At 47.6% G+C, this 23,633-nt stretch overlaps 2 protein-coding genes across 2 annotated transcripts; one reads left to right on the top strand and one right to left on the bottom strand.

Annotated features, from left to right (window-relative positions):
• Positions 1-987: 987 nt before the first annotated feature.
• On the bottom strand, positions 988-3,969 carry LOC144108529 (uncharacterized). Its single transcript, XM_077641743.1, has 2 exons — positions 3,941-3,969; positions 988-1,897 (listed from the first exon to the last, which is right to left on the bottom strand). The coding sequence occupies exons 1-2, from the start codon at positions 3,967-3,969 to the stop codon at positions 988-990; spliced, it is 939 nt and encodes a 312-aa protein (XP_077497869.1).
• Positions 3,970-4,744: 775 nt separating this feature from the next.
• LOC144108528 (L-lactate oxidase-like) lies at positions 4,745-23,350 on the top strand. The gene is made up of 5 exons (XM_077641742.1): positions 4,745-5,025; positions 13,507-13,673; positions 17,139-17,203; positions 18,405-18,474; positions 23,121-23,350. Exons 1-5 carry the CDS (start codon positions 4,745-4,747, stop codon positions 23,348-23,350), a joined length of 813 nt encoding a protein of 270 aa, XP_077497868.1.
• The last annotated feature ends 283 nt before the right edge of the window (positions 23,351-23,633 follow it).

The following is a 23,633-nucleotide window of genomic DNA, read 5'->3' as shown; positions in this document are numbered from 1 at the left end:
CATGCGTTTTTTTCTTATTACAGAGCCGTTTTAACGATTTAGTGAACCATGGTGATTGACGGTTAGAGGTGATGACTAAGCGTGGAACATATTTTTCATTGAGCGCAGCAACTTTTTCTTTAATCAGGCTCCAGTTAGCATTAATGCAGCGATCATGAAAGCTTAGCAAGTAATGGTCTAGATAAACAGACAGTTCAAGGTTAATAGCATCAAAATCAGCATTTTTGTAATCATGGATATATTTACTGTGGTTACGTTGATGGGGAACTGCGCAGGTCAAAGCAAAATGAAGGAGTAGGTGATCACTTAACCCTGGCAAGTATGATATGGGCTGGAAAAAATCAGGCGATGTGGTGAGTACCAGATCGAGGATATTAGACGCAGTAGGTGAAATACGAGTTGCCTGCGTTACAAGCTGGGATAAGTTAAAATCACTGCACAAATTCAAGAACATGTCGCATTCACTTGAAAAAGGTTCACAATAAGAACTCACATTAGACCACACTATGTTGGGAAATTAAAATCACCCAGTAAGATAAAGGGACTGCTCGAATAACGGACTGTAATCATATGAATGACATCATGAAGATCGTTTACAAAGGTGGGGGAGGTAGACGGCGGACGATAGCAAACGCCCACTATCAATTGCCTAGAGCATGTGCGAATTTCAACCAGTACAAGTTCCAACGCGCTTACAAAATGGATCGGGAAAGACATAACAGTATCAGCAACAGCTACAAGCACGCCTCCGCCACATCTAGAACCCCTGTCGCACCGATAAATGTTATATCTCTTTTTACAGGTAAGAAGTTCACAGCTATCTATCTTCGCCGATAGCCACGTTTCAGTAAGACATACAATGTCAGCATCGCAAGCATCAATTACAGAACAAAGATAATCTCATTTAGATATGCTGCGAATATTTGTGAACAAAAAAGAAAGTGGGGTAACGGCCGGGGACTTAGTTCCACTGCCCCTCGCGCAGTGCTAATTGGTAACAAGTTCGGTCGGTGGCGCGGAGGCGCTGTGGGTATCATTCGTAGGGTCCTCAGAACGGTTGTTTGGCAACAGGAAGGCGCTTGGGATTTCATGAACGGAGTCATCAGAGTGATTGTAGGAGTAGCATTTATTTTTTATGTAAAGCTTATTGAAGCGAAGCTTGAAGGTGAGCGGCTGAGATTTGCCAAATTCGACCAGTTTTTTTCTAGCGTGACGGGTGGCGAAAGAAAAATCCTCGCTAAGCGTAATTTTTTCATCCTTGAGCTTAGAACAGTTAAGCAGTACTCTCTGCTTTACCTTGAAGGATGAAAATTTGGCAATAATTGGTCGACATTTTTCCGATGCGAACCTACCGAGCCTGTGCGCTCTATCGATCAAAATTTCAGAGGACGGAATTTCCAAGCAGGATGAAAGAACCTTGACTAGCTTTTCTTCTGACTGAGCCCAGGACTCTGACTGCGCGTCAGGTATGCCATAGAACAGAAGGTTATCGCGTCGCTGCCTGTCTTCAAGTTCAGACAGGCGCGCGCGCAGCTTAGAGTTTTCACTAGAAAGTTGGTCAACTAACTGCTTAAAAGGATGTACTTCCTTCTCGGTTTCGTCAATGGTAACAGTTTTGCGCTCAACGTTAGTTAATCTTTTGTTCATTTCGCTCAAATCTTCTAACTTCAGCTGGGACTTCTTAAGATCATCAATAGACTTTATGAAAGCCTTTTGGTCCAGTTGCATTTTCGCAGTTCGCGTGTTCAAAGCCTCCAGTATTGCAAACATATCTTCCAACTGCTTAGACTGGACGTCAGGAAGAGAGTCCTGTACCTGATGCCTCGTGTTAGGTCCAGGGTTGAGCTCGACGTCCCCAGACAACGCCAGAAGTTGGTTTACAATATCAAAGCATTCACTGAACACACAAAGCAAAACTCCCGGGCGTGGGAACAGCAACAGGCACACGTCATTAGATTTCTTAGCGTACAGGGAAGTAACAGAACTAACCTGGACGAAGAAGCAGAGCGGATTAGGTGGCCGCATCCTGGTGCTGTTCTCACGCCCACTAAGGGCGCCGGGGGCCCGCCAGCTGTTCATATAGGCAGCAAATGATGTCGCTGTTGATCTGGATCTTTCATGCGATGGAGGGACGGCGATGAAAATGTGCCTGTCTTGCGGGCATGCGGCATCACAAGTGTCGTTGAAGTGGCAGGGCAGCTTGCTGATCTCATGGGTAGGTGAGGACAGCGGCGCATTGCTGAACAGAGCCCATGCCGTAACCTGGACGAAGAAGCAGAGCGGATTAGGTGGCCGCATCCTGGTGCTGTTCTCACGCCCACTAAGGGCGCCGGGGACCCGCCAGCTGTTCATATAGGCAGCAAATGATGTCGCTGTTGATCTGGATATTTCATGCGATGGAGGGACGGCGATGAAAATGTGCCTGTCTTGCGGGCATGCGGCATCACAAGTGTCGTTGAAGTGGCAGGGCAGCTTGCTGATCTCATGGGTAGGTGACGACAGCGGCGCATTGCTGAACAGAGCCCATGCCGTAACCTGGACGAAGAAGCAGAGCGGATTAGGTGGCCGCATCCTGGTGCTGTTCTCACGCCCACTAAGGGCGCCGGGGGCCCGCCAGCTGTTCATATAGGCAGCAAATGATGTCGCTGTTGATCTGGATATTTCATGCGATGGAGGGACGGCGATGAAAATGTGCCTGTCTTGCGGGCATGCGGCATCACAAGTGTCGTTGAAGTGGCAGGGCAGCTTGCTGATCTCATGGGTAGGTGACGACAGCGGCGCATTGCTGAACAGAGCCCATGCCGTAACCTGGACGAAGAAGCAGAGCGGATTAGGTGGCCGCATCCTGGTGCTGTTCTCACGCCCACTAAGGGCGCCGGGGACCCGCCAGCTGTTCATATAGGCAGCAAATGATGTCGCTGTTGATCTGGATCTTTCATGCGATGGAGGGACGGCGATGAAAATGTGCCTGTCTTGCGGGCATGCGGCGTCACAAGTGTCGTTGAAGTGGCAGGGCAGCTTGCTGATCTCATGGGTAGGTGACGACAGCGGCGCATTGCTGAACAGAGCCCATGCCGTAACCTGGACGAAGAAGCAGAGCGGATTAGGTGGCCGCATCCTGGTGCTGTTCTCACGCCCACTAAGGGCGCCGGGGGCCCGCCAGCTGTTCATATAGGCAGCAAATGATGTCGCTGTTGATCTGGATCTTTCATGCGATGGAGGGACGGCGATGAAAATGTGCCTGTCTTGCGGGCTTGCGGCATCACAAGTGTCGTTGAAGTGGCAGGGCAGCTTGCTGATCTCATGGGTAGGTGACGACAGCGGCCCATTGCTGAACAGAGCCCATGCCGTAACCTGGACGAAGAAGCAGAGCGGATTTGTTAGCTGCATCCTGGTGCTGTTCTCACGCCCACGCCCACTCCTCATAACCTGAGTAACTTTCAAACGTCAAACCCCCATAAACAAACCATTTCGGTGTTTCTGTCTCTAACAGTTTCGGTCAACCTTATCATAGGCACGATACACGCACCGCGATATAATTGCTCTGCACTTTCGCATGGAACATTACACACAGGCAAGGAGAACATAATCTAAAATGACGCGGCGGCAACCAACAACCATGAATGACATCATACGGCTACGAGAACACTCACTTATAGAGAAATACCGGCACGATAGCGTAAATAAGCGCCTGATTTTGTTGTCTAGGAATTGCAGAGATGGCTTGCGTAATCGTAGCTAAATCGAGGCACCAGCAAAGTTTCGTTGCGGTTCCGTCATTTCATATAATGTTGTGCACACACTTGCTGATGCCTAAGGGAATTTGGCCTTCTGTCTTTTGCGTTAAAACAGGCTACGTATGTTGTCTGAATAATTCCTTGTCTGATCCTGTTTTTACAATTTTCGGAAGAATATGTCTTATTCCAGCTTTCTAGGTTACTGGGCTATGGTCGCTGGTAATGCTGCCATGCGCGCGTTTCATTGGCACATTTAATTCTAAAGCTAATTATAAAGGAAACCTAAAAAAAATCTGCATTATGTTGTGGGCCCAGAAGTCGACCGTTTAAGTGCACGAACCAAGACGCAAAAGGCGATAAAACTTTCAGTAGCTGACTGCCTCTGGCGCACGTGAACTAGAAAATGGCTTTGTGACAGCTTAAGCGCAGAGTGGCTAACTATAGTCGCAAATTTAGAAACTCCACAGAACACGTCGCCCCGCCAGTATCGGTTGTTGCTATCGCGGCTGAGGAACTTGCCTCTCTGCGCCTGTATTGATAACATATAAACACAATCTTATAATTGTTCATAGCAAGTTGGCGGTAGTTACCTCTGATATTGAAGTGTGCGACGCTAAATGCCATCCTATTCATGGCGGTGCACAGGCAAGGAAGTGCCAGGGGAAAAAATTTCTAGGATCATTCGTTCATACATAGAATTCCTTCTTTCTTTCTCTTTATCAATTTTTGTTAGCTATTTTCTTTTTTATTCTAAATGCAAACTTGCCGAGCTTCAAATAAGGCCTATTTCAGGGCCCTGCGTTCCTCGTCTAGCTCAATGCTATCCAGCATCACAGTAGTGAGATAATATACTTATGGCTTGCTGGACCCAACTGAAACAAAAGTCCTTTTCAGCGGCAATAGCATCCAATCCCCGCCACGGGTGTCGAGGTCGTTACCGCCCTCGTGACCGCGGTGCGGTTGACAGAATTTCTCGCCCTCCGTTCAGTCTCTGCAATGGCCGAATGATGTCTATAGTACTCCTACCCGCAGCGGCGCAGGAAGCCGGCACGGTGATGATCCTAAGCACTCCCAGCACGGTGTCCCTGGAGGACGTGAGGGCCGGAGCTCCGGACTGCATCCTCTGGCAGCAGCTATTCATCTTCGGCGACAGGTCCCTCACCGAGCCCCTGGTCGAGAGGGCTTCTGCTCGCGGCTACGCGGCCATCGTACTCACCGTGGACTCGCCCGTACCAGGAGACGGCACGGGTCGCCACCAGAGCTTGACCGATCTGCCTGGAGGACTCAGGTTCAAACTTTAAGGTTTATTCGTAGCATAGCATTTATATAAATGCCTAATCGGGAGAAAAAACTATACTGAAAAATGCCCAAAACTTAACCACGCTTTCCGCTCGACCACTTTGTCTCTGGTTAGCGCACATTTAAAAGTCGTTTTTATTTCTTGGCTGGACGCGGTCAGTTTTGTAGACTGCTTTTTCTATGGACGGTCTCTAAGGGTGGACTTGTTAAGAAGCTCTGCTTAGCTGACGGGAGGGCTCTTCACAGCGGTAAGAATAAATGAAACGAGCACTTTGAATTGCAATCCCAATGAATGTAAAACTCTACTTATATCTTAGTGCCCTGTGTTCGGAGGATTTAAGTGAAGGGCGCGATATGCTGGCTATCGACAACACGCTTGAATAGAACAACATTTATAGCGGTTAGGCGGTGACAATAAAATCTAAACATCTGCATGCATTTTTTTTTCATATCGCAACTCAGTCGCTAACTGTTATTTTTTTTTTTGTAATTACGTGTTCCTGCCACCATATTAGATGAACACCGTTATCGTAGTTAACTGCTGAGAAATTCGACACAAACGTACCAAATAACACCGATATGTTTCGCCAAAAGAACATTTTGCAAACTTGTTTTCACTGCGTAAGCATAACTAGCATCGCAAAGAGAAAATGGCGGTGGCTATCTGCAGCCCCTGCCTTCCAGGCGCACCAACTACCAGCCACCCACCGACCCCCCATCCCCCTACCCTTCAGAAGCACCATCTACCATCCACCCACCCACACAACTTTACCCATCAGAAGCGCCGCCCACCAACAGCCCTCCTACCTCCACTCGTTACAAAGCCTCACCATGGTAGAAGCTCACGCTGCAGCAGAACGAAACAGTGACGGCGAAATCAAATTCCAACTTAGGGGTCTTAACAACATTCTTGAAGCAGAAAATACGATAGCATTTAGGTTATTGTTTATGGTGTCTGAAATAAATGGTTAATGTTCTTGTACTCCTCCCACTAAAATTCCTGTTAGAACCAGTTAAATTGCCCTTGTACTGTATGATATAAACTTGAAGCGTAAAACCAGACGATAAGGGTGCAAGAGACGAGAGACACACGAATCTCTTTCACCGTCCTCGTCTAGGGTTTTGCACTTCAAGTTTATATCATGCCTCACCAACATGCCCAACAACCACTTTGCTGAGCTTATACTGTATGCATGTTTCCTAACCTTGTAAAATGTTCGAGCACACTCCAATCGATTATCATGCGAGATTATAGTCCTCCGGTCAGCTAATCCACCCTAATTCATTTTTTGGTTGCTCCTAATTACAGAATTATGGTGGTTCTTTGGAGCTTTGGGGGTGGGCCGACTACCAAATTCGGAAGCCTTCGGATTTTCGAATCCGGCGGTGCCCTACGATTAGCCCACTGGTGATCACGTGGTGTTGACGGCATCATGACCATCCCATCGTATTCACAAATTGCGGGGTGTCCTCATTACTCCCGCAGTGGAGCAGCGGATAAGCGATTCGCCGCTGTCCCGCCAGGCGGCTGCTTGAAACACAGCCACCTGTGCGGCTTGGGGTACCCAGGTTCCTCTTCTCGAACTTTCGTAAAGCTGATGCGCAGAGCCACGGTGACCGGCGATCTTACAGTCCGGTAGGCAGGTTGAGATGACGTTAAAATATCACGTGACATCTCTCGACCAATTAAGAAATGTCGTGGCAGAGAAGCCGGAATTTTTTTACGAGACGAGAACCTGAATGCTACTGCATTAAAAATAGCCGTCATTCAGGAGCACCGACCACCAGCCAACCCTCTACCCCATTTATTCAGGTAGTTGGCTGTCCACCCACCGAACATCACTCGTCAAAAAGTGTCGCCCACCCCAATCCACTTAAAAAAAATGGCAGTGGCTTAGCTCGGCTATGCCAGGATATACGTAGGGAGAGGTACATTTCTCTGGCTGAGCTTGTTCTGGTCACTGTATGCTTATCAATGAGAGACATTGGGTATACACACCTTTTATTCATTTTGCTTGACAGAGACAAAGACAGTCCGATGATCTGTGAAGTAGCATGCAGTGGTCTCAATTTTGTATATACAGTATTCCGATTTGGTAGAGTCTCTTTGGTATACAAGCTCTATAGTAGTTTCCAACTGTGTAGTCTGGACGTGAGGGTCCGAAGCAAAAGTCAGCCTTTTCTTTCACACAGTGACTAAGAGAGGCCTGGTTGCTGTTGAAATCACCCAAAGTCACACACAACTGTGAAACGGTGCCATAGGCTGGTGTACACGTGGCAACCACATCAATCGTCAGCTTGTCAGATGTTCCCGGTGCCACGCAGACTTCTTTGGTGATATTAACGCTTTCCAGAAGCCGAAAACAGCAGGCTTCATCATTGTTCACCGCGATCCAAGGGAGATGTCTGACGGCGGTGATACCTTGTTTCACGTACACACAGACACCAGCGTTATTTGGTTCAAGCCAACTGCCAGGCGACAAGCTCAGGATCGGAAGAGTTAATCTTCTCTTGTATATACTGCCGTTTAGCAGCGGCTAGACTCCCCTTTTCTGCATGCATGTCAAACGTTGTGATACAGACGCCCACAACATCTCCGCCTCCTATACGCAATGCTGCGCATGCGACGTGCGGTTCAGGTGATGGAGCGGCGTGCGGCAAGGTGGCGACGAAGAACGCGGCTACAGTGCTCTAGAATATGGGTAGTGGGTTCATGGAGCGGCCAGCGGTGAGGCGACTTGTGTCGACGATACCAGATGGCGCCACCAGAGCATGGGCTGTATGAAATGCAGCGCGCCGCGCCGTGGATGCGCGCTGTGCATAGAATCGTCGGAGAAATAAGCAAGGCTCTGTCTTTTAAAACAGGTCCTACAAATAGGTGAAGCTGTACACAGATATTGTCGGCGAATCAAGAAAATTAGATGTAGTAGTAGCCAACAGCCGATAGCGCGGTGGTGCGGACGAGCGGCCCCGTTAATGCTTCGCAACGCTGATCCTGCTCTTTTGCAGGTACGGCTCCCATATTTCAACGTTAGTGCATACTAGTATTATCGCCGCCCATAGGAAAGGCTGAGTACAGGGAGAGGAGCAAACATTCTATCGATCATCGGGGTTATCATGCGGCCAACTCGAAGCTGTCGGCAAACGTGGCCGAGTGTACTCCAGCTTGAGCCATCAGAAGTGTTTTAGTAGAGGGGCGGGGCAACAAGAAATTGGAATAAAAAAAAAAACGCTTCACTTAGAGACCGTTGTGTGTACAGCGTACTATATGTGAATGCGATAATTTTAAGTGTGGTATGCATGCCTCTGTTTTGTAAAAAGGAAAGGAACGCCGACCAAAGGTTGTTGTTGAAAAAGAAGACGTTCTGGCTTCTCTATTGAAGCCTTGATAACTCTGATCAAGGCTTCCGTAGGGAAGCCGAAACGTCTTTTTTTCTAACAACCTTTGGTCGGCGTTCCTTTCACTTTTACATGAATCTTCTACCTTACCGGACGAGTTTTCGTCGAACTTTAGATTTCATGCCCCTGTTTTAATTGTTGTTTTGATGCATGCATTTTTTTCATCAAAACGAAGGGTCAATTGCCGCCGATGTATAAACGCTGATGAATGCAAGACAAGATAAAATAACTTTTATAAAACAAAGCACTCCTTTATTGCAGCGCTCCAACTACGCACAGTGTGAGACATATTCTTGATTTTCTCAAAGGAATGCCGTGTTTTCTTGTTTGCACAGTACATTTAGCCGCGCGACTATGAGCACTTGCCCATCTTAGCATGAAGCTTCTTTTTCCAGCGAGCTTCTCGCGACTCATTGATTGATTTAACATAAAAATGCAGCCTTGTCAAAACATAAAACTTGAGAATGCTGACAGTGAGCGCTTCTGAGTGCTGGCTGCACCCTACACCACATGAAATCTGAGATTTTCCCAGCACCATAACATCTATTATGCTGTTACTGCACAGCTTTTCCTGACTAAAAAAAGTTGTGAAAAGGTTTTCCAGCCTTCTCACCATCAAAAAAAGCACACGAGACGGGTAGAGCAACCCTCCTTTGTCACAAATTGCAGTAAAGTCACTGTCCTGGCTTTCCTCATTTGGCGCCTGTAGAAGCAAGTTTTTGCATTCGACGCAGTCATTGCGTGCAATGAACTTGCGCGCTACATAACCTGCCATGTAGTGTATTAGCCGGTCATAGCTGTTTTCAATAACATAACCGCTGTGATGTGGAGATATTTGGCGTAGTTTGCCTTCAGCCAATGAGAGATTGCCCGACTCTATGAGTTTGTCAATGTCTTCATCTGCAGTGTTGGCATTATATGCGTCCAGCAAGGAACTAAGTGGCTCATTGCTGTCGGCGTTGCCTGATCTCACTACTCTCGCTAGATTGTAAAACGAAAGACAATTCACTACAATCAAAAATTGGGTTGGTGTAGGGTGATCGTTAGATCCACAGGACTGCCTAACTATACCGAAAAAGTTCTCCAATGGATCCTGACTCAAACGCGATGTCATTAAATACTTAAAGCCCTGTGTACTCAGGAAGTCCAATAGTTCGATGGTGGCAGTAAGTGTGACCTTAAAGCCAACTGCTGTTGACAAACTTATGAGTCCTGCACCATTTGCATGCGTTTCCCAGCGTGATAACAGCTGCAGGAAGTCCTTGATTTGCTGTACACTATGAGAGCCTGGACGCAATGCTTGCGCTGTAGACCGAGACGTCATGATCCTTATGAGACTGCTGACAGTTCTGAAAAAATGAAAAGCGAACTTTAGTGCAGACATAGGACACCACATGGTACAATAACCAAATTACGTTGCTGTCGAAACGATACCTTAAATAAGCATAGGAGCAAGAACGCAGTTATGCGGAAAAGTGAGAAATGAACATTGAGGTTAACTTGTCCGGCAATCATGAACAAATGCTATTACTGTCAGTGCTATAATGTCACGTGGTGGTGACAATGCCGCAGGCAACAAATGAACTGGCAGGTAGGTGTAGCACTCGTATGAACTCTTTTATGGGGGCTGACTCGCGCCCGCAAATCTACTCGGCGTTGGCGATAGCCACAAACGTACTCGCTGGTCATCGAACAGAGAATACCCATTTACCCGTCGAACAGAGAATACATATATAAATGATCCGCGCGCTACAATCACACTGATAAGGCCACATGCCGATGGCAGCTAAAAAACAGAGCTTTGAATGGTTCGCGATAATATCTTAGTGCCCTTCAATCCAATTACGAATAGGTAGTGATGTTTCTGAAAAAGCGCTTGCTTACCTGAAAAATGATATTATTGCATCAATGTTGCCCCAAAACGATTCTAACTTCTCCTTGTAGAAGTGTAGGCCATTGATAACACGATTTCTAAATAGCTGGAATGCAAGTGTCACCCTCATCTTTTCAAACCCATTAGGTTCCAAGTGTGCAGATGTCAAGCCAGGCATTGCCTTTAGAGTGAGCTGGCTCGAGTCGAGCTTGAAGGCCTGTTTTACAGGCTGGATGGAAACCTGGAACAGTTAACATACCACATGTTGAGCTGTCAAAAATGCAGTAGCTAGAACGCAGCTTTCATAAGACTTGCTAGGACAACTGCTATTATACAAGGATGGGCACTTACCATACCAGTTGGAGTGTTCAGAGGACCTTTGAGTAGAGAGTTCCTCAGGCATTTTAGGAGATGCGGAAAATCCGATAGGAAAAACAGCTGTCGAGAAGGGTCCACAGGGTGTTCTCGGCTGCACGTAATATTTCCAATTTTTACGCCAATTCCCAATAGGTTCCACATACGACGATTCCATGACGCACCATCACATGTAATGAAATCAACCAGAAGTCCACTGGCCTCGGCGACAATTGTGGCTTCTATTAGAATTTTTGCCGGCATTTCAGCCTTGACATTCCAACTAGTTGCAAAAGTGCCAATAACTTGTGACCATCGTCCAGTAAAGGGCACAAACATTACGACCATCCCATGGTCAGATGGAACATTCTGTCCGTCAGTTGTAAACGGGCCCAAGTCAACGAATCCTTCAATACGACCAGATGATGTCACATTTAGGTGTTCAGACAATTTGATTTCATCAACGAAAAGGCCGCCACGAAGTTTGAAGCTATCCATGCGTCGAGTTTTTTTCTTCAGTTGGCAAAGTACTCTGTGGCTGAACCCAAAAGTAGTTTTGTAAGCCCGTAAATAGCGCTTTAGTGTACTCTTGCTTGGCAGGCAAATAATGTTGTGATTTCGGAGATGTTCATACAACTTGGCACTTTTCATCTTCATTAATATGCATTCTAGAATCCAAGCTTTACTGTACACATTTCCCTTGCTGCTTTATTTTTCGCTTCCGAGAAACATTGTCTCACGCATTCTTGCTGTTTAGGATCCAGGGCTGAGATCTCTGCCTCGATCACTTCCATAGGCTTAGAAGCATTTTTCTCTTGCATCTTGCAGAGCTCATCTTTCAGGTCGCACATTCGTGATGATAGCCTCCGGTTCTTTTGTCGCACTGAACGCAGCTTCTGCGTTGTACTTTGCACAGTCTAATTGACCGCTTTACCCTTGAACACCGCGTCAGTAAGGCCTTTCTGAGGTAGTGGCAGGATACGCATGCCTGTCCTGCTAAGTAGAACAAAACAGAGGAAAAATAACTGACCACAACGTCGGCTCTAATCGTACATGCATTACATTGTGAAGTTCGAAGCAAAATTGAAATAATTAATTTGAAATAAATGTGCACACCTTCAGATGGCTCCTTTCGGGCGCATCGTTTACTGAAGTATGTGCCGTCGTGTAGGGTCAACTGCTCTTGAAGTCCTTTGGTAAGTCTGTTTTTCGGCATGCTGCTAACGGAGAGTGCTCCTTTACATAGGCGGTATAGGTCGACACTTCGAAGCAGTCTGTTTCCTTCCTCACGGCTGGCAATGCGCCCCGTTTCTACTAAGTGGCCGCAAAGGAGCGCACTATATGCGGCGCCGGGCCCATCATCGCGTGAAAGCATCACCACCCTCTCTGACTCCACGCATTGATTTTCGCCCATTCTTAGCTTGCAGTACACAGTACCACTGTAATCAGGCATGCGATGGCAGCTCCAGTATTCTGAAGGAACATCCAGCTTAGAAAAATCGTCCGGCACAGATGCTTCGTCAACTTCACAAGGGTCTTGGTCGTTCGCCAACACGCTACTCTCAGTGTCAATGCCCGGACACCTCGATTCCATGTCAACGTCGGAAGCATTACTTTGTGGTCTTTTCGATTCATTAGGATATGTACTTGTGCTTTTCCTCTTTCTAGGTGGTCTCTGTAGCGGTGTTTTCTTTGACAGATAGCTCGGCGCGTTCGGCAGCAAAGTTGGCACCGCATCGGGTAAAAGTTCCGGCTTTCCACGCGGGATGCGGACTTCTTTGCCGTCAATGATGTGTATAAAGTCCCTCACAATGCATGATGGCTCAAAATGTAGCTCACACACACAGCAGGTTTCGTCCAAAACCTTATCTTTTCGATGAAGGTTGCGTTCCCACTGCTTCCGTCGGTTCTCATCCTTTGGCACAGCGAAGAGCGACGGCTGATCGCCTTTCGTCCACTGGTATCCCATTTTGCACCCGGGAGCAAAACAATGCCGTTGACGCCGACGATTCGGCATGACCGTAGTCTTAACGCCGCGAACTCACAAAGAGGAAAAATGCACCGCACAAAAAGCAACAAACAGCTGCAGGCAGCTTGGCGGGACTGCTAGCCGCGCGCGCGGGCGCGCCGAGCCTACAGCCCACGCTACAACAGCGCCACCGCTTACATCCGGGACCTGTCGACACTCGCTGCCTCACCGCATCGCATGGAGCGCGCTGGCTCCTGAACCCACTACCCATATTCTAGAGCACTGTAACGCGGCGCAGCCAGCGCAGCTCTGGGTTCTCTCTGGTTACCATGGTATCGGCGCATGCTTACAACTGCTCATCCACTAGAAGTCACGCTCGGCTCCGACGGTGGAGCGGGCGCGCGGCAGGATGCGTGCGGCCGCGGCGACGGTGAAGCGCTCGCCACACCTTACTCCTCTCCAGTTGCTATGGTAACGGCGCATGAGCACAACTTGTCTCTCCCATGGACCGCGAAATTCTCGATTGCTAGCCTCCCCCCCCCCCCCCAGGGTAGCTCTTGCTACAAAAATTGTTTCGCATCGGTGAAGCTTCCTATTAGAGTAAGAGCATTCATTAGAGCTCAGGAAGGTATTATTTGGCGGTTAACCCAACTGTTTTGCCAGAATTGTGCGTCACATGTCTGATATTCCCGATATTTGCTTCGTTAAGAAGTTTTCAAAGAATATTTCCGCTCATTATTTTCTGTTATATGTCGAATTTCAGTTAGACACTGAGCGGAATGTCAGTGGCCCCTCGACAACCCAAACGATCAATTTCGACAACGTGTTCAGTTACAAGAAATTCGCTAAATTCAATGTCTTTTTGGCATTTCCAGTTTCGCAAATCTGCTGACTTCGCCCAAGGACAGCAAGAGCAGTACAGAGAAAAACTACAGCGAATGTTTCCCTGCCATTCACGCAAGGGATACAGCCACTCTGAAGGATCTCGAGTGGCTGTGCAGCATCTCGGAGCTTCCCGTAGTAGTCAAGGCTGTTCTCACCGGTGAGTGGCAGATTTCAAGCGCATACACAACGCATGAAATTACATTTCTTCAATAGCTGTCATGCTAAAGTAACCTAGCAGTACAACTGTTAAGCCACGTGTTTTGTAACTTAGATTGACTGAATAAGTTTTCAGAGTACCGCAGTGTATACCTCTCCCCGCCAACGGATTTGGAAGCTTCATGACCGCCCCCGCCTGAATTTTCCAGCACTGCAGTCGTATCCGTGGTTCCCTGTGTATCCGCTTTATCAACGTCATCATCATCATCATCATCAACCTGACTACGGACAATGCAGAGCAAAGGCCTCTCCCATGTCTCTCCAATTAACCCTGTCCTTTGGCAGTTGCGGCCACCGTATCCCAGCAAACTTCTTGATAGACAGTTATAGCATATCGTTACCAACATGAACTGGTGGGCGAGTTCGTCAGACATGGTTCTTGTAAACCAGCGCGACGGCTCGAAGCCAAACAGAAAAGGACAAAACACAGCGCTGAACTAACAACAGAATAGTTTTATTCAGGGCACCATGCAGTGGTTAAATACACGCTGGTAACGCAGAATAACGGAAAAACAGAAAAAACAAGAAAAAATAATAAAAATATCGTTTCACAGCCTAATCATTGTGATTGTGCGAAAGCTTCGCCGAAGCACGTAATCTATGACATTAGGTATCCGTGTTCTTTTTCCGAGATAGCAACAGAAGGGATGCTTATGCATTGCGTACCTATCCTCATGATTTCTGATGCCTCAATTATATCCCTGGTGAGCTGGTGTTTGCTTTTTGCTACAATTTTACTGCTCTTGAACATTGGGCGGCATGAGCAATCACGACAGTGAATCCCGATATGGCGTACGGCATTCTTCACATTATTGTTGTGCTCCTTAATTCTTTCATTTAAACACCGACCAGTTTGGCCAACGTGCGACCGACCACAAGACAGAGGAAGTGAATATACCAAGTTGTCTTGGCACTGAATATATTTCTTCTCATGCTTCTTCGTGCACACAGGAACATCGCGACGTGTTTTGTTTGGCCGATTTACACGCGCACATAAGGTCCTCAATATTACAGGGGCTGAAAACACAACATCTACTCCAGCTCGTTTTCCTATTCTTTTCAAATTGTGCGATAAAACATGAATGTAAGGAATTACGGATACGTTTTTTCCTCGGCTGACTTGGTTGGCAGTAGCGCCAAGTTTCAACTTCTTCAGCATTCCCTCCGCCACCGAAGTTAACATGTGAAGCAGGTATCCTGCAATACCCGTTTCACATGTTAACTTCGGTGGCTTTTGGACATCTGTGGGAGGCGAGCAGTTGCTCATTAGCAAACATTTGTTGCTGCTACGAGTTCCTAACCTCCTCATAAACCAATGTACCGAAATTGGCGGTTTGCAGACCATCACATCTCCACCGATGCTCTGATATGTGCTCTAACCTCTCCATAAACCAGCGTATCGAAATTGCTAGTTTGCTGACTGTCATGTCATCACCGACGCTCTGATATGTGTCCTAACCTCCCCGTAAACCGGTGCATCGAAATCGCCGGCTTGAAGACTGTCACATCGCCACCGACACTCTGACATGTGCTCAGAGCTGCTAAAATGCATCAATATAGATTTTTTTTTCTTCTTTCTTTATTCTCAGAAACAGTACACAAACTGTTGGTTGGACCCATAGCCTTTACGGCTAGTGAGGGGTCCAAATACAACACAAGCACAATACTACCGCAGACCGTGTAAAATAAAAAACTTCAAGATTAACACACGCAATAGATTCCTACATTTCCATGAAAATTAAATAGTGTTTTAAAGATGCTGAAAAGTTATTTTTTTCTTTACTTCATTCGGGATTTCATTCCACACATGGGCTCCACTGTATTCTAGGAGTCTCCGGCCGTACATATTGTAACAAGGTGGTAAATTAAATAGATTGTTAGTTACAGCTCTTGTTTGTTTCATTGGTAATATAAATAAACTAAGGGGCAGGGGGTTGTTAGATTTTATTACATTGTTTACTATTTCAGCTATCTTCAGTTTATATGCCATTGATAGGGGTAAGATACGAAGCTGCTGAAAGAGTGGCCTGCTGGGGTGTGTATTATTTGAATAAGTTATCATACGAATAGCTCGTTTTTGAAGGCGAGAAACAGGATCTAGGTATGTTTTATATGTACCACCCCACGCTTCCAGGCAATAAGATAATTGACTGTGCACAAAGGCGAAATACAGAACGCGCAGAATTGGAAGATCAAAGCAGTCCCTGGCCTTTAGTAAAACATGACAACCATAGGCTAATTTGGAGCAAACATTATTAATTTGTTCTTTCCAGTGCATATCAGACGCGAACAGGACACCAAGATACTTGTATTGAGGCACCCTCAGCAGAGTCGTGTTGTCGATAGTTACAGATATACGTTCGTAGTTCATGTTCTTCCTGCGCGAGTGAAACACGGTGTACTTTATTTTCTCAGTATTAAGGGTTAACCGATTACTTTTAAACCACTGCGAAACTTCACCAAGCTCTTCATTAATTATACATTTAAGTGCCACTAAATTTTCCCCTGTAAAAAGCAGTGCAGTGTCATCAGCATATATTACAGCTTTCGAATATTTCAGCGTTGATGGAAGGTCATAATATACAGGGAAAAGAATAGCGGCCCAAGCACGGAGCCCTGAGGCACACCTAGATTAATGCTTTGCGGTAGTGAGGCTAAATTGTTCACGACAACATATTGTTTCCGTCCTGCAAAATAGCGTTTAATTAGATCACGAATTTTCCCTCTTAAACCGTAGGTTTCCAATTTCTGTTGTAGTATTGTGTGATCAACCGTATCGAAAGCTTTTGATATGTCTAAATATACTACTATGGCCAGCTTGTTATTATGCAGTGCAGAATTTATAAGTTGTGAAAGAACAAGAACTGCGGATGACGTTGACCTTTGGGGCCTGAAGCCATGCTGATTATGACATATAATGTTATATTTATTTAGAAAATTTTGTATACGTTTACAAAGAACCTTTTCAAAAACTGTATTAATTGCATTTAATACCGATATTGGTCTGTAGTTTCGCGGATCAGATCGCTCACCGCCTTTATAAATAGGTACAACCCTTGCAACCTTCAGCTCGTCAGGATATATTCCGTTTGCCAATGAATGGTTAAATATGTGTAGTAGATGGATCGCTAGTATATCAATGTTGTTTTTGATCAGTCTAACGGGTATTGCATCAGGTCCTGCCGCGTTGCCGGCTGAAAGGCTGCCGACTGCAGTGATTACTTCCTCTATGTCTATGTCAGGCAAAGCAAAACTGTTGTTAACACGTTCCGGCATCTTCGCCGTAGGTGCGTCAGCATGAACTTGCGCGGCAACCGTAGGCCCAATAGAGGTAAAATAGGTATTGAATGATTCTACTGTGTTATTTGTTTCTAACTTCGGAACACCTGCTTAATGGTCGCTGCAGGAGCTTCTTATGTAAACTTTCTCCAGACCTACGGGCCGGTGCTTGAAGCCCGGAGCCTAGTACAGGTAGGTAGGTAGGTAAACTTTAATAAAATCGAAGGAAAGTTTCTTGAGGCTTGTGGGTGAGGTCCTCATTCCGGGGCTTTACTGGCTTGAGCTGTCAGACGGACCAGTTTTATGAGGGCTCTTTGGTCCTCGATACGATCTCTGGTCAGCATCGCCTCCCACCGCTCAAATGACGTGTACTGCGTCTGTAAGTGGAACCTAGTACACAATATGGTGACGGCCCTGGATGTTCTAGTTAAAAGGTGTACACATTAGATGCACAAACTTCAGGTCGCCAGTTCAGCAGAGCCTCGTGGAACAGCAGGCGGGTAGCAATTTCATAACAAAGCAGCCCTAACAGTTACCATCCGCGACTGAGCAACAATAAGGGTACAAATAGAGACGCACTGGTCGCTCAGAATCTTCGCAGAGTGCAAATACGTCGTACACCTATGCTCTAGGCCGAGGCACCGCGTATCCGACTAAGCCACTCCGCCAGTTAATGTAACCAAGACGGTTAGAAGATGTTAGGCTGAGAGCGAATCAGTCTGCAACCAGACATGTATAAAATGCTAGTCCAAAGAATCGCCCCCCACCTCCTCGTCGAATCAATGTCGCCCATCAATCGGTTAGCCTGCATTAAAGACATTTAAATTTCCGATTTCAGTCGGCAATGAGCCGAAAGATAAGTAATATTACCATCGTAAATTTTTATTCCTCCAACTCGACGCTGTGGGAGCACCCAAGCAGTCACAGACTGCTTGAGAGTGCCGGGGACCCATATATAAAATCGTGGACGGCAGCTGAGTAGAAAGCTTAGTCGAATTTTGTAATGGTCCAGTGTGATAAGTCTACGCCATATGGCCTGAGAAGGTAGAGCACAATATTCTGTTCATCAACAATTCCTATGGCGCTAGTGGCCACTAGAAAAGGATGGTGCACATTTTCCTGTTTGTTTATTTTTCCGTTATGTCTTCCTCTATTATAAAAATTATGACTGATAAATTATCAGCTGATGATTATCCCGAAGGAAAGGTCGGCTTGGGTTTCTGTGTTCACGATTTAGGAGAAACAAAGAAACGTAGCGCAAAAAGACAGACTCTGAGAAAGACACACAGACGCTGTGTGTGTCCGTCTTTTTCAGTCCCTGTCAGTTTCGTGCAACGCTTTTTCACAAGACGATTATGTTCCCCACGTGCACCGCTGCTTGTTGGCTTCGCAGAGAAAGGAAGGCGTCCGCAAGGTTCTGGACATTCTTAAGGAAGAGCTGGAGCGCACCATCCGGCTACTGGGTGAGTGGCTTTGCATTCTGAGTTCGGCTATAGAAAACCAGCGCTGAAAACGAGGGACATAAGAAAGAGCAGGCCCTCGTTTTTAATGCAGTAGCATTCAGGCTGTCGTCGAGGCAGAACCCTGGCTTTCTCCGTCACGAAATTCAGTTATTGGCTGAGATACTTGCTACGTCATCAAGGTCACGTCACATCATCGAACCTATCACATAAGAGAGTCAAATTTCAAAATCCATAACCAGCGGAGGAGCTAAGAGGCTGCGGCCGTGTCGACATCACTAGCGGAGACGCCAAGCGTAGTAGGGTTCGTCAGAGTATCAGACGGGCGGAGGACGTAGTGGGTCTCGAATGGTCGCGAGTCGGTTTCGAACCTGCAGCGACGCGAACAGATCAGCTTCGGTGCTCACGGCATTAGATCACTACGCCATCGCTGCTGCTTTTTTTTCTTTTTTAAACCTGGTATATATTACAGTGACGCAATGATTTTTTCTACATGAACTACGTACAAACCGTAAGGAAAACAGTGGCGAAGCAACACCACGCGTGATACGAAACACCTGAGCACCCAAGCATGAGAAGAGAGGCAATGCAGAACACATCACTAATGCATCATAACTGCGCCATTGTCGCAGGCCATCTCGCGTGCGTGTTTCACTGCCAGTCTCTCGCACTGTGTTTTGGATGTCGTCGTGCTCATCAACGTCCATCCTTTCGCAATGGTCCAGAACACATCATCATCATCATCATCGTCGTCATTTATTCAGCCTTTAAGCCCCCTAGGCTAGAGCAATACATAAGAGGGGTGGTGGGGTGAGGGAGGTAATATCCGTAGCATATCACGATGATCACTTTTATGAGGTAATGACTCGAGTTACAGAGTCAGTATGCACAAAGACAACAAAATAAGTGACTTCAGGATTGTAAAATTTAAGAAATTAATAAAAATATCAGCATAATGAGCACAGGGCATCGAAACAAATGACAACGAGAGCAAGAGAAATAAAACGACGAACTAAGTGAAGAACAATCTCGACCACATACGAACACGCAAAAATAAATAAATAACCACAAGGAGAGCACCCGGAAACCCAGAACGATCACTTGATGAAGGGACGGAAAGTTTTTGGATTTAGAAATGCGCTGCCAGTACCTGAGTGACCTTGAGCGGGGCTTTTTCAATGACTGCACTTTGGTGCCTCATTGCCCTAAGGTGCGTTAAGCAGCCCCGCAATTTTTCTCGCTGGTTTTCTTGCCAAGCATGAGCCTTCAGCAACAAGCCCTACTGTTGGCCGTGATTTGCTTTGCGTTTGTTTGCAGATTTTCTACGAAATTCTTTTCCACCTATTTCGTGTTAGCCCCAAAGACAAATCGTGAAAAGTTCAGCCAAATGTGAAGTTTCACGAAGAAATTTCCTAAACGAAGAAAGAAAGAAATTATCGTGCCCGTGGCACGACAGGCGAGCGGCTATACTTTACAGTGGCAGCCGATAATGCACTGTCGCTGTCCTTGGCCTGTAACACATGGCGCCGTCACAGCGCGCCATGCTGAGTGACCGAACACACTGAAGACACTCGTGACGCACGGTCAGGTGTGACGCACACCTACGTTGCACCATATTACACCAGTTATATCCACATTTAAAGTAGCTCCTGGGTACATAAATATATGAGCCCGCAAAAGGGCGAAAAGGGCGCGGAATTATAATCCAGAACTCATTACCTGGCAAAGCTCGTTATCTGCGCAGCAGCATGAAAAATTGACAATCGCCGAGTGTACCTTACCTGACCTGGTTTTGTTATTCAGCCGCTTCACAGCCGTCCTCGTCATCGATGCCATGGTTCTGAAGTTCTCCGCTCCATTTTCCAGCCGGCCTTTCTCATGAGCCAGAGCGCAATTTTCTCCCTGGCTCGCGTTTTATTTCGTTCACACCAACGAGAATACCGATTGTTCCACTCGCGCGTGGTCGGCGCTATCGATGAACGTGCGAGGGTTTATCGTGAAACTTAAAAAGAAAGCACTATTTTCCTTGGGCTACCACAGAAAGCGTCTTCTGTAAAACTACCATATTGGATCGATTGAGGGGCTCCTTTTATGTCGTGAAAATCCCCAATAAAATGCAATTGGCGTTTCCTACATTCTGAGTTGTCCCTGCAATTTGCATTCTCGCTAAGTTAAACAAGTGACAATTTTTAATATTTTTATATTGCGATAGAACAATATCCAGTTTTCGCCAAAGTCGCGGCTGCATGTTCTCCATGTAAATTTCACCTCTCCAGTGCCCCGGACGGCAGGCGCTACACTCGCAACAGAAAAGCTTCAGCTCACGTTAAACAACCCCACGGCATGAAGGGCATGCACTTGCCGGCTTCGAGTGAGGAGAAAGCACGCGATACTTAAGCGCTGTGCCCTGATTGCTTCCCAAGCGTGGTCCGCATGGAGCGTTTTTTGCCCGCGAAATCGCGTCGCGCGCCCGGCGCCCGGCCGGCGTCGACGAATGCACTCCCGAATGGTCAGCAGCCTAGGGGCCTTTTTTTTTTGCCGCCCAGTTGTGCGATGCGCGCACCCTCAGATGCGAAGGAAGCGAAGTGAAGCCGCTGGCTTTCGCGCGCAAAATACTCGCGAGCGCGCATCCTCCATGCGAGCGCGTCTCCCTCGGCCGGGTTAAGGCGCGCTCACATTAGCGGGAAAACGCGCAACGCAGGACGTTTTCCGCGTGCCGCTTCCCGCACAAGCCGGTTTTTCTCCCACGGACAGCCTGCTGTGCCGTCCCGCAGAGCGATGGGTTCGGTACCTATTTTTCCCGTGCCGCTGACGAGAACAGCCAATGGGCGCCGACCGTGAACCGTGACGTCGGTCCCAGTTCAGTGACCCCGTCGGCGGAGGCTGCGCGCGTCCGGCCGGCCGGCCGGGCACTCGGCGGCTGCTTTGCCAGGGCGACGGGAGGGAGCTAGCAGACGATCAAGACGATGACGCGGGAAAAGGACGCGCTTTCCAGTCTTCTCTAGTGTCACGCGACTATCCCCTTCTCTTTCTGCTCGTTCGGGTCCTCCCTCAGCGCCTCCTCTCTCCACATTCCAAGACAACCGCAGCGAGAAAACGCGCGCAGTGTGAAGGCGGAACCGCATGGCGCGATTTCAGGCGCGATTGACGCGCGGATGGTGGGACGCGCGCGTCATTTTGACGCGTGCCCAGTATGATCCGTCACGAAATCGCGCCGCCGCGTGCTCCTACTCGGAGGAGAAAAAAACGCCTCGCGCGGCGCGTCCGGGGCGCGTCCGCCAATCAGATTTCAAGTAAGTCACGTGGTATTTGGTCACGTGGCATTTTTGGTTTTTGGTTTCGCCACTAGATGGCCCTACTCTCTGCGCATCTCGACGGAACCTCTTCGGCGCATTTTTTTTTCGCTCTGCAGAACCGGCGCGCACGTGAAAAACACGTGCTACTGTTTCGTGCGCGCATCGTGTTCATCGAAAATGGAGAAAGCAGTCTTCAACGAGGCCCTTATCACGGAAGTGGAGAGGCGTCGCGTCCTGTGGGATATACGCGACCGCCTCTTCTGCTCTGTAGTAAGCGCCCGACACTCCATTTTCTATGTCGAGTTGTAAGCAAGCAGCGGCCTCTTGGCATGCAGAAAGTACATAGTCGCAGTTTCGCACACACTCTTCCTGCTTGATAAATATACTTCGGAAAAAAAAATGTCGTTGTGTAATTACACTTAGATTATTTCTATTGCAGTGTGGTGTAAGTTTAAGGGCATATTACATATGCGGTAGCAGGGACAATTCATGTCGTTGGGAGTTACGTTGTCTGGCAACCCGGAAAACGCGCCGCGAAGGCGCCGCTCCCCTTTTTACGTGCGGGGGCCCTATTCTCGACATTTCGCCATTTTGTTCAAATTGTGACGTAGGCGTGACGTAACCATCAAGGCGGTGCCAGGTTACGTAAGCACTGAAAGAGGTTACGAAATGTGAAGAATAAAACAAAAAAGGATAAACACAAACGATGTCGTCTGCTACTGTTGGCGCCAAGTGCGAAAAAGAACGACGTTCCGGGAGCGTCATTATAGTCATTCTGCTGCGAGGCCGTCTTAAACAGCACTCACTGTGCACCAGCTGTTAACAGGATCAAACGGTGCGTACACACAGACCACAGCGGCTTCGGTGAGAACACGCATATGCAGCGAATGGCGCGCACTTTCACTGGCAGAGTAATGCTTGCCCTTGAAAACTGGCCTTGCAAAGTGCCACGGTCGAAAAACGAAAAAAGCACATTAAGCAACGCCTCGGCCGCTGGAAACGAATTTTGCTCCATGGCCCCAGCATCGCACCGTTGTATATGAGTGGTTCTGGTGACAAAAAATGCCGATGATTTCGACAGCTTCGTGATGCGCTAAAAAATGACGCTCATCCAACAAATAGAGGCATTTCGCAATGAAATAAATTCAACTAAATTTTTATTTTTGTACACCTGCTACTACACTGAAAAGGGGGGGGGGTGGGGTCTGCGACTGAACTCTCGTGAGCAGTGTTTGTTTTGGCAGTCGTCTGCTGTCGTCTGCTACGGAGCGCCAGTGACGAACATGGAGCCTTCGTGCGCGAGCGTGGCCAACAGTAATCAGCGCGGTGTTTATACACCGCGTTGTAGCGCAGATCAACTAGAAGCCATGCTCTGTTTTATCGAGCAGCATGCCGGTCTGGGCCGCGGGGCCAGCGAGGCGATGCCGGCAGAAACACGCCAGCGCCTGTGGGTGCAGCTCGCGGCCGAGCTGAACGGGCTGGGGCCGGCAACGCGCTCGCCGGAAGGCTGGAAGCGCTTCTGGCAGCAGCAGGTGAGGCAAGCGCGAACTGCAGGCTCGCTAGTCGGTGCAGAGCACAGGTGAGCTAATCTGCTTTCGGTGCGCGGCATGGCATGGTTACACTTTCACTATGACGTGTGTGCTCTTCGGTGCTTGCGAATTTTGCCTGCTCGTCTAGTTAGGAGCGCCTGTGCAAAGGCCAGTATACTGCTGTGCACTTGTGCTTACCCAGTGCAACATACGCAGACGCACCGAACGTCGTCACACGCTCTGGCGGCTTCTGAACAACCAGTGCTGCGATACATGACTTTCAGCACGAGACCCGTTAAGAGACACAAAGTTAAAAACTGGACATATTGGAATACCT

This window comes from Amblyomma americanum, chromosome 10 (genome assembly GCF_052857255.1).
Source record: "Amblyomma americanum isolate KBUSLIRL-KWMA chromosome 10, ASM5285725v1, whole genome shotgun sequence".
In the NCBI taxonomy this organism is placed as follows: domain Eukaryota; kingdom Metazoa; phylum Arthropoda; class Arachnida; order Ixodida; family Ixodidae; genus Amblyomma; species Amblyomma americanum.
Note: the sequence above shows the minus strand (reverse complement) of the source record. Positions and strands in the feature narration are given on the sequence as shown.

Coding starts and splice junctions, on each gene's coding strand:
- LOC144108529 (XM_077641743.1), bottom strand. CDS start 3,969: ATGGCAGCATTACCAGCGACCATAGCCCA. Junction 1,898..3,940: donor TTACCAGCGACCATAGCCCA/GTAACCTAGAAA, acceptor TTGTGTGTTCAG/TGAATGCTTTGATATTGTAA.
- LOC144108528 (XM_077641742.1), top strand. CDS start 4,745: ATGTCTATAGTACTCCTACCCGCAGCGGCGCAGGAAGCCGGCACGGTG. Junction 13,674..17,138: donor AGTCAAGGCTGTTCTCACCG/GTGAGTGGCAGA, acceptor TGGTCGCTGCAG/GAGCTTCTTATGTAAACTTT. Junction 18,475..23,120: donor GCGCACCATCCGGCTACTGG/GTGAGTGGCTTT, acceptor GTTGTAGCGCAG/ATCAACTAGAAGCCATGCTC.